We start from the raw sequence: 11,499 nt of genomic DNA on the forward strand, positions 1-11,499 counted from the left end.
TAATCTATATCAGTCTGTTCATTTTACTCCAATGTAGTCTGTGTTTCTTATGATACAAGTTACCCATTAAGTCACTGAATGATCTTCAGAAGAACACGAAAAGGACAGTGTGAGTGGTGGAGTTACCTTCAGGAAAGAGGATGACATTGAGCTGTTTCCCCTCTATATAACATGCATGGCCCAAGGGCACATGCAAGTCCAGACCAGTCCAGACCTCCTTGACTCAGGATATGACAAAACATACTGGACACACCCAAGCCACCACCTGTAATTAGCATTGTTTGAACAGGGGAAGTGAATTATTAATGATATTCCACGTTTCATCACTTCTGATTAAACTGTAATCATTTTCAGCTAGGATTTTTTTTTCTGTAGTAGCGATCCTATACAGTATCATGGAACCACTTAAAGTAAAATGAATGATTCTGGATGTTAAGCAAACAAGAATATATTAAAGATACAGTAACTAGATCCTCACATTTAAATTACCACATCTTCATATAATTGGTCCTCACTAATGTTCATGATAAAAAAAAAAGAATCATAGGACAGCTGCGGGCAGTTCAGAAACCCGTCCACCATAGTGAGATCATAGTTAGGCAGATTTGTTTTTTTAAACAAATATATATACATTTAGATTTCACTGTTAAAACAGGATTTTACTGTTCTCTATAGACAGCACATGTTACCAGCAACAAATAAATAAAAGTGGGTTAGCCACTGTATACTATGCATGAATGAGCACTTGTGTTCTGTGACTGTCTGAGCACCCCAGCCCAGTGAGACTGTTTGGTGGACACAGCACAGGCCAAGTTCTTACGTAAGAGGTAGAGGAATGCTGGAGTGCTGCCGTCAGGGGAGAGGGGGGGGCCCTCTCCCCTGAGCAAAATAATATGCTCTCTATCCATAACTACAGTAAGTTACTAGAAAGAATGATGAATGGTTTTCAGTTCAGTCACTTTTATTTACACTTTACAGATTGCATAGCACAATCACTCTGCCACAAGTAATAGAAATAGGTCCTAAGGTAGAACAAGTATAAAGTTAAAAAAAATAAGTTATCATGGAAACACTCATCAACGCAGATAATCAAACAAAACTACATCTCAAACCAGATACTTCAGACTTGATTCTGTCATGTGCCCCAATAAAATTAAATCTCATCACACGACGCTCATGATGGACATGGACCTGACTGCATCTGACACCATTACAATACACACTGTGCGGTGTTCGGTACCAGTACCAGGTTCTACAGAGGAGGTGCCTGGTACACTTCCAGCTGAAGCATTTCCAGAGAGAACATTAAAATCAATAACTAACACCTCTACGGCCAGAGATAAACGACTAAGGAGACGTGCTGGAGCATTCCAAGCCATACATGACCCGACAGACGGAGTCCCTTCAGCCAGTGGAACTGTAGATGAAGGCCCTAGTGTTCATATATATCATATTAAGATACTTCATCCACAGATTGGGCAGTTAGACACAGTCCAAACTCTACATTTACACCACAGCTATGTTCCACATTTGATTTTTGGAGGGGTGCTAGCCGCTCCAACATCTGTCTTTTGGAAATTAAGTCATGGCAGCCAAGTCTATGGACTTTTAATGACGTAAGAAAAATAGAACCCCAAGTGACGTCATGTGGCAGGCTGGCAGCCAATGGACTTAATGTTTGTTAAAGACGAGTATGACGTTTTTAATTCACGAAAAAAAAGGTTTGCATTAAAATACATTAAATTTATTCCTATACTGTTGTGAATCCTCCCCACCACCTTTGTACTTGTATTTGACCTTAACTGTTGCAAACTACTGTTATTAAATGAACATATACCAGTTTTTTTTTTTAAAGGGGGAAAAAAAGGGGGAAAAAATCTCATCTTTCTAGTAATACAGAAATGTACTGGCCCTAGTACCTCTGGGGTCAAGTAAGGCCAGGCCTTGATTCAATGAAACAGAACACAGCTTCAAAACATCTGTTCCGAGTCTTGCAAAGTTCTGTCAAATAGAACAGTTCTCCACATGCCAGATTATCCATTGTGCCTCAGCTGAATGTTGTAGACAGAAGTTAATATAAATATACTCATAGACAGACATCAGTGATGTATACTGTTAATTACAACATTTCATACTACCAATCCAGGACCAGCCGTTTAAACAAATGTCTAGCTTTGTCTCCTAAGATACTTCAGATTCTGTGCGGTCGAAAACAAGATGAAATGCATGAACTACGACCTTCATTTGGAAATATACAGTACATAATGAAATAATCCTTATAACTTCAAACAACTTCCCCAGAAAGAGACAAAGAAGTTCACATTTTGCCAAAACTCAGCGTTGGTGTAAGCAAACACCATTATTGCACTAATGTATCTTTATATGAGCCACAACCCCACATCAATTCAGTCACTAATTAGCCAGGTGCAACATGGATATACTGTCAATGTTGAAACTAGTGATTGATTGGCTGCCTCTAAGCCAATGGGAGATAAAACCCATATTCTGAACGCTGCAACATGAAGCCGTATCCTCAAGCCAATGGGAGATAAACCCATAGTGAGCTTGCTGCAACTGGCAGTTCTGACGTGAGAGATGTTAGGCATATGTGGCCACTGCATAGAGGACCTGCATCGCCATGGAAACACAGGGCACTTGCCCGATGATGTAGGCCAACGACCGTGTCGGTGCCCGCATGGCAAACAGGTAGGCCACGCTGTGTAGCGTCCTGGCGAGGAAAAACACCAAGAAATGCAGCCGGGCCACGGCCAATGAGGGTCCAGTAAGGCAGTAGACGGCCCCCACAAACATGAAAGGAAGAATGTTCTCCATGTCGTTGCGGTGAGCCCTGCATGGGAGACAAAATACAGTCAGTCACTCTGTACATCTACACCGTAAACTCCTGAGTGACAATTTAACTCTGAGCGTGTAGAAATGTAACCAACTGGATCTGTACAGGTCCATTGGAGCAGAGCTACTTGTTCAATAATGTCTTTTCCACATAAAACTGGGAAACACGTTGACACACATATGGTTTTTATAGAGCATTGCTCAATCATTCCCTCACTTCCCCAAATTCTTTCTGGATAGCATGAAGAATGCCCACAAACGTTACCTGCTCTGTTTTTGCCAGGAAGTGTAATGGAAGGATTCAAGTCATTAAAAACCCTGCATTGCATGAAGATGATTCTGTCTTCGAGTCATGACAGATGATCCATCTTAAGTCAAACACACTTAAGGTGGATCATGAACTTTCCTCTGAAGTGATTAAAGGGAAAAGTACAGCAAGTACAGTATGTTGGGGGAAACCACTGGATTGCATTCCATGCTATGGACATGACATCAGGAGCTACTGTGCTTCCAAAGGAAGAATGATTAACTACACAAAATGAAAAACATCTGTTACCCAACATTCTGTCTCCAACAAGCATGACTTTTCATTATGATTCATTGCCATGTCACCTAAAATGCAATTTGGGAACCCATCGGGGGGTGGGGGGGGGGGGGTCTGAATCTGTCTTGAGTACCTAAAATGAAATGTTCTTCAGAAAGTCACTTATCTCATAGGATTGCCCTCTGCCTATTTCCTCTGAGGTGGAAAGTCTGGTGACGAGAGGTTATCCGCTGCCTAATTAAGCTGTGTTTTATTAAGCTGCAGAGCTCGGTCCCTGTAGCTGCTTCTGGGAATGCCTGACTCATCAGAATCTGTGGATGTCATAGACCCACAAGCCCCCCCAGCACCCCACCCACCCCGTTTCCTGTACAACCACAAGGGAAACTTAGAAAGAAATATTATTTTGGCAGGATAAAAATAAAACCAGCCACACACAGCACAAGCACAGCATTGGTAGAGTAGGAAAGGGATGTGATTATATCTACACTGGGCCCTGAATGTCATAACATTCACTGATTAGGATACATTTGTGATGCTAGATAATTGTGTGCGAAAATTATCCCGTCATTACCAGTCATTAAAAGATATAAAATATGGGTCTTCGAGGTTGATGGGGGGAGGGGAAGAGAGGGAATCAGGGATTATAAAGTTTAGTGTTGGGAAAGCAGCTGCTGTCCTCAGCACCACGGATCATTTCCTGAATGGCAAGTTAAAACAAAACAGGCGTTCGACCTGATAAAACACTGCTGTGGGTGTGAACTACCATTTAAACTCAATACAGGGGCTATATTTGGTCCTCTCCTTGTTTCCCTCTACACACAAACTCTTCAAGGAACATAGTCGATCTACATGCTCACACTGCAAGCTTGTAGATCGGCTATTTTCACAGAATGTTAACCATGTGAACATGCATTTATTCAATCCGATGACACGACTGTAGGTGGAGGGAGGGGGGGGGCATACGTTAGTCCGACATACCAATAGTCCGACATACCAATAGTCCGACATACGTGGCCATTAAGACTCATTGCTTCCTCATGCAGTTAGGGTTTGGGGTAGGATTAGTAATGTCGAAAAGACAAAACAAACAAATTTGTAAACCTTGTTCTGTATATTTTCCCCACAGTATGCCCACAAGAACCAGGATAAAAAACTAGAGATCATAAGAAACAAGAGAGGTTGGGTTGGTCATTTACTCCCCCAGTAGATGCTGCATTAAGGGTGAAGAATAGACCCAAAAGGCTTCCCTTTGCAGACGTTTAACTGTTTTTGAGGATATTGCCTGCCCTAGGGGGTAGGCCGACTATTTCAATAATACCAAACCATTTTAGGGATGCTGCTGCAACTGCTACAAACCTGTTGAGCACCGACGAGCCCTTACACCTCTGCTGGCTGAAGCATGCAGGATTTCTCCTTACGCATATATAATTTACAATGTCTTTACCTTCTACTTACTATTCTTAAAGGAGCACTTCACTCCTCACCATTTCAATACTTATACTTACTTTGTATAATTAGTCCTCACTAATGCTCATTATAAGGCCAGACCGCACCAATGCACAAGTCGCAACTCCTTGCAACAAAACAAGTATGCAACTGCCATTGGGGATAAGGCTGCCAACTTGCCAAGTAGTTGCATGTTGTTGTGGCCGAAAACCGTAGATGTCTACTCAGAGGCTGTGGATAGTTCATAAACCTGTCTAGCAATTTACATCATCATGGTAATTTCAAAACAATAATGTTAAAGTAATGTTACTTACATTCTTGTTTGAAATTACATGAGTTTCCTTTTTTCTTCATGCCAGAATGGCTTGTATTAAAGCATGGTAACTTTCTAGGATGAGAAATTCTGTAGTTTCCATTAGCTTGGAACCCCCAGACCCATGTCATTGGTAGCCAGCTAGGCATACTGAACTGTCCACAGCCCACCCTAGCCCCGCAAGCAGAACCCGAATGTAGTAAAGTTTTGTAGGGTTCCGAGAGGGGCTAAGCCCACCCCTGACTGAGACACAGCAATTAAGTAGACAGAAATGTGTTAGTTTAATTTTGCCTAACAATAAATAAAAATCTTGAACTTTCATTATGAAATACATGCACTAAACAGACAACAGGCCTAAACAGTCACACTCCAAAATTCCATTAAAAATGTTTCACCCGTTGATTTTATAGTTGGGAGTAGGCCACACGTTACAACAGATTCAGCACAGCGACAGACAGACAGACAACACACAACTACCGGTATTCAATTCCAGGCTACTTTTTACACATTATAAATTCAAATGACAATTCTTGTTTGATGTATCCATTTCACACGAATGAAGTAGGCCTGAATAATTCCTATAGTGTCAGACTGCAGTCTCACCTTAGGCAACGTTCCACGGTGGGATCCTCTCTGCAGAACTGAAGACCCCCATGTCTGACTGCATCCTCAGGGTTGGCGAAAGCCTTCGAGCCAAGAATAGGAAAATAAATACTATAAGCCTATTCTGAGTCGTACTCATACTCTCTAGTCTCTTTCAAATTATGTGCGGTGCTGCCTTTAAAACATGAATGAACAGCTGATGTTTGTACACTCTCAGCCGGCTGAGGCTCTACAAACTCACGCATTGCGAATTTGTCTAGTTGTGATTAAACGATGGATACCAGCTGGCAGCTAGGATATTAGGTCACTCACCTTTTTTCGAAGCCTCACTTGTCCTGTTATTATTGCTAGGATGTACATCTTTATTACGAGAAGTACAGCATAGAAAATAAAACACGAGCTAACGCCATCATATATCATGATTGTTTTTTGTTGTTTCTGCTGCTTTAATTAAATCCACGAAATCCTTGTCAGTTGTTGTAGCCTACTGAGGAGGACGCGTTGCTGCCGAGAATGAAGTGAACTTGAAAGTCTTGAAGTTGACTCTTTTCAGAGAAGTTTATATAGCGCCGCCCGCCCGCCCCCGTCCCTAGTGACGCTTGTTTTGCTCCCACCCCTTGAGCTTTACGCCTAAAAACAATTACGGTAAATTGCCTACAACTTAAGGCTCCAATGTAATTTTGACAGATTGAAAATACTGTGATTTTTAACTGACAGAAAAAGGGGAAAATTGATTTATGCCCCACACCTCTGCACGTCCTGGCGTGTTTGATGTGGTGAATGTTGGAGCAGTAGATCACGTTACTATAGTGTTCCCCCTGGGCATGGAATTCACACCAGGTCGCTCAAATACCAATCTTCCACTATAGCAGCACTGCAGCAGCATAATAGTTCGAAGAGCTTATTATAGCATAATTAGATTGAAGTGATATATAATTAATTTTATCGGTTGGTAACATTATATAGGCCTATATGGATTTCATTTATTTATGGTTCTGGTTTGTCCCATATTGGCCTATAGGCCTAAATCCTGTGCCTATACAGATGTCAGGCGTCAGCAAACATTGACATCTCACTCAGTAGGCCAAGGATAGCAATTAGCCTAAAATAGTAGATGGAAAATAATAAATAACAACATTGAGGCAAATAAATTAACATGGATAACTTAATCTAACTCAAACAAGATGACCAATCAATCTAGATCAAAATAGGCAAGCCGCAATAAGTATAGACACACTAATAAAATTAGAAGACATTTCAGCTTTTTATTGTGGTTTATATTATCACCCAACACAAATATGTTCATTTTATGTATTACGCAGTATACAGTATCTCTCTCTCTCTCTCTCTCTCTCTCTCTCTCTCTCTCTCTCTCTCATACACATAGCCTACATATATATATGGCAGCCAGTTTCATCAACCCTTCACTATCGGCCCGGGCTCATTGTCAATCGTCTGTCCCCTGTGTCTGCCAGTCCACGGGGACAGAGCTCCCTGTGCTGGTGTCATCGCAACAGTCCTCAGCATCAGAGAAGGAGGACATGTAATGAAGACCAGTCACTCTGTGGTAGCCACCCTGCAGACCCTCTGGATAGGCAGTGAGCTCCATAGACCTGCGGCTGGATCTATTCACCGACATATTCCACAGGTCAACTAGCTGGGAACATATGGCACAACCCATGGCAGCTCAGCAGCTCGGACGGTGACAGTGAAATAGCACAAAATTTTGAATATACATGTGTAGACATACAATGTAGTCACACTCCAGTAAGTACTAAGTTAACCATGATTCATGACAGACATGACAGCAACTGCAGGTGACACAAGCTAGCAGACAGACAGGCAGACAGACATCACTTCACTATTACACATCTGAAGTACGTAGTATCTGAGAGCATTGCAGTATCCTGGAGTGTCTTTCCCTGGAATGTGTTTATGCAAGTTCCCCTCCTGTCTGAAGCACTGCCTTTGGCAAAGAGAGAGTGAGTGGCTGAGAGAGTGAAAGGCTTAGCATAGAAGAGTTTCCCCCCAGTGACCGCAGACCGCAACCACCCTCACATCCAACCCTGCCTGCAGGGCCTCATGTGGGTTAGTGTGAGTTCAAAGGTCACAAAGTCGTAACCAGGCTCCTAAGATGCTTTTAAAAAACTGGCAGATTAATTAAAGATCTAAATATTTACAGAGTTAGAGACGGTTCACAAGAAGAGGAGTTGAATCAGTGTGCTGGACTCCACACACACAGTCCTTACAAGCCTGCTCAGTCCAGACGACAACTGAGGACACACTATGCCCCCAATTAGTTGGGGGCATATCAAGCTTTGCTTTAACGTATGTAACTTTTCCTGTTGACACTTGATTGTTTTGATTAATAAGTAAAAAGCTTCTTGCATCATGCAGTCATCTTCTATCTGTCTGAATTTTGTAGTTGTTTTTTTCTGATGCTTCAGACGTCTTGTGTTCAGTGAGAGTTCATAACTGTTGTCTATAATTAAGTAGATCCTGAAAAGAAAAAGAGGACAAAAGAAAATTATTTAGAGAAATGTCATATCTCACTAAGTTACATTGTGACAGGATCTATCTAGTGTTGGTCATGCTTTAGAAAAAGATGCTGAAAAACAGTGAAAAAGACACTCACATCTAAAACCTAAGAGGCTGGATCAAAAACAGTATAAAATGCACACCATTTTCTGCTCCCAGAAATAGCTTTACTTAAATGGTAACGTTTCGAGCCGAAGCTCTTCCTCAGACAGTGTAGACCAGGGGTTTTCAACTTGTGAACCAGGGACCACCACCCTGACTAAGAATCAACCTGGGGACCACTGTTGTGTTGGGATGGGATATGGGCTAAGATTCATGCTTTCGTAAACACTTGCTATACAATGCATCCCATGCCTATACAGTACATACAATTGTTTCTCAACCGATGGTGACTATTGTGGTCAATGGCATAATAGGCCTGCAGGTGGTCCATGGGAAAATGTTTTAAAATATAAAGAAAATGCCTTTGTTAAATGTATTAAAATATGTTTAAATATTACAGTAATTCAAAAGTCCATCAAATGTAAGAAAATATTTGATTTCATTCAATGCATACGTGCAACAAATTATATCAATCCCAGGCATTATTTAACTGAATTGGTCCAGAACCAAAAGATTTTTTAAATGTTTTCTCTTTTTTGAGAACCACTGATCTAGCTATTCCTATCCCACGGTTACCCTTATTCCATTCTCTTTTATCCAACCTTCCATTAAACTCAGATTAACTGATATACAGTAGCCTACTGAAAGAGCAATCAGGCAAGCTGGTACACTTAACTTTTCTGTGGAATTTCTTAACCTCAGACTTCCCAGTAATTGACATTAACATTGATAGCCTCGCGTAGCTAGATAAATATCACTGTGTTCATTGCAAAGGCAGATAAGTCTGGCTACACAAGGCTACAAAACACTGACGGTTGCAACAATACATGTCTCAGTGTAAATGCATCAAATATTGAATCATAAAAAACAAACAAAGCAGTTTTCTCCAGACTTTACAGACATTGTGCATACACAAAAGGACTCAGACCAACAAGCCATCAATCACTCTACTGTTGGACCAATTTCATCCATGAATATGCAACATGCATGCTTTTTTTCATTTTGTTTGCTTTCTGTGGACGTGCAACTTTTCCATCACAGCAGCAATCAACAGATTCAGATTTGTGATAAGAGTCATATATGATGGTATAATGTGAACATAAGGTATTGGGAACAGGACAGGGCTACAGCCTACATGTGAAGGAATAACATATCTTCAGGCTGAAACTGTGAAAGGTCCTTTTTAATTAATAATGTCCACACAATCATTCTAGAATAATAGAATTCCTACTCAGGTATGTCAAAGTTGGTACTCTTTCTGCATTGTTAGCAGAGCTAGGGTACCAACCAATTGTACCAGTTTAACTACCTGTACTTGGGGTGACCAAGACATTTGCATACATAATTGGTAATTATTCCAGTTCATTTGAACATATCAGAACATGCCCTCTTGAACTAGACTGTCTGGATAATATCATGCAAAGTTGAAAGTTGTCACTGATGTTCATCATCTGAACAGAAATGGAACTGTGGTCTGCTGTCTACCTGCCACACCCATCCCAAGTTCCCAACATGCTGGGGGGACATAGCCGGACAGCCCCATGGAAAAGGACTGTAATCTGGAACAACGGTAATGTAGGCGACTGGCTACGTATTATGTTCATATATCTGCAACCTTTGTTCTTTTCTGTACAAATCTGATGCAAGCTAACAAGAGGTGCATTATTATAAGACTTTTACAATGTTGATTTATTCACCTATATTCTGTCATTTCAAAATATAATATGGGTCATCATATTTTTAGATGCCTGTATAGCTAACATGTATTTGAAATTTGAAACATTCAAATAGATGTTTTACTCTACAGTCGTCCTATCTATAGACTATTATGATATGTCATAGATGGACTGTTGCCGTACAGAGTGCACTGTCATGCTCACACATGCAGAAGAACACATGCTAATAGTCTGATGGGGTGTGTCGATTGAGCAGCTGCCATTATAGGTGTGCGTATGAGAGGGAGGAGATTCATGCAACAGAGAGGCATGATCCTTACCTACCTTTTAGTGTTACTGCTTCTGTCTCCCAACGGATGATCAGTGAGCATATACCGGCATATACGTAGTATGATCACTGTGCGTCCCTAGGATATGGTGTGTGTGTGCGCTATCCTCTCTTCATCTCCTCCCTCCACACTCCCTCTCTTGTCTGCCTCTGTCTCAACCAGTCAGATACAGCAACTCATACTGTAAGCAGAGGGCTACAGATGACATCATTGCTTCTCACTTATATTTTCATTTTTTTTCTGTTTAAAACACACACACACACACACACACACACACACACACACACACACACACACACACACACACACACACACACACACACACACACACACACACACACACACACACACCTTTATGGTGTAAAAGCACAATTTAAATCAATGTATTGATGCAATGGTGCTATTTCTAGTCTCTCAAACAAATGCTTGTTTCAACAGTGGCTTTGTTGCAGCTTCAAAGTAATGAATTTAACTAACCATGAAGCCCGTATTACATTTTCAAACTATTACCAGGACCAGTAGTCATGAGTCATGTAACGTATATTTGGATGATTATGTAGCATGTCTGCTATCAGAATTAGATGAGAATGTAAAGGCTTGTGTATTTGTGGTAGAGTAGTTGTCTTGCTTCTACTTTCTTTGCAGCAGTATAGCTCAGGAGGTGACCGGCTTCTGGCATCCTGTGGAAGATTCCACTTAGAGTCTAGGTCCAAGACGGATGGAACCACTATAAACTGCTCTCAGTGAGCTATTCTAAACATATCTTATTCATTCCAATAAACTTAATATGTACCATACTGTAACCCACCAAAAGGAATATTAAATGAAAGACACTTTAAAAGAGCATGCACTTTCAAATAATTTAACCAGTCATGGAAGAGTAAATCAGTTAGTATCCTGTTAGTCCTGTGTTAGTATTGTTTGCTATAGACCAAGTGTCCTTTCTAGTGTTTGATTTAGTAGCAACATTATCATAACATTTCTGATATATGAATGAATAGTGACGAGTTGTGATTGATCCCTCACTGTAATATTTGTTTTCAATCAGAAACCAGATAAATGGCACGATGCAAGACAAACTTTACAAGTGGAAATAAT

At 40.8% G+C, this 11,499-nt stretch overlaps 1 protein-coding gene across 1 annotated transcript; it reads right to left on the bottom strand.

Annotated features, from left to right (window-relative positions):
* Positions 1-955: 955 nt before the first annotated feature.
* On the bottom strand, positions 956-6,274 carry ptges (prostaglandin E synthase). Its single transcript, XM_080755735.1, has 3 exons — positions 6,069-6,274; positions 5,757-5,839; positions 956-2,848 (listed from the first exon to the last, which is right to left on the bottom strand). The coding sequence occupies exons 1-3, from the start codon at positions 6,174-6,176 to the stop codon at positions 2,599-2,601; spliced, it is 441 nt and encodes a 146-aa protein (XP_080611861.1). The 5' UTR covers positions 6,177-6,274; the 3' UTR covers positions 956-2,598.
* Between the last annotated feature and the right edge of the window lie 5,225 nt (positions 6,275-11,499).

Source organism: Protomyctophum bolini, assembly GCF_963924005.1.
Source record: "Protomyctophum bolini genome assembly, chromosome: 22".
In the NCBI taxonomy this organism is placed as follows: Eukaryota; Metazoa; Chordata; class Actinopteri; order Myctophiformes; family Myctophidae; genus Protomyctophum; species Protomyctophum bolini.

What these genes read in the sequence shown, in the direction of transcription:
- ptges (XM_080755735.1), bottom strand. Translation starts at nt 6,176, where the DNA reads ATGATATATGATGGCGTTAGCTCGTGTTTTATTTTCTATGCTGTACTT. An exon ending in AAGTGAGGCTTCGAAAAAAG is followed by an intron (nt 5,840 to 6,068) that starts GTGAGTGACCTA and finishes CTTGGCTCGAAG; the next exon opens with GCTTTCGCCAACCCTGAGGA. An exon ending in ACCGTGGAACGTTGCCTAAG is followed by an intron (nt 2,849 to 5,756) that starts GTGAGACTGCAG and finishes TCTCCCATGCAG; the next exon opens with GGCTCACCGCAACGACATGG.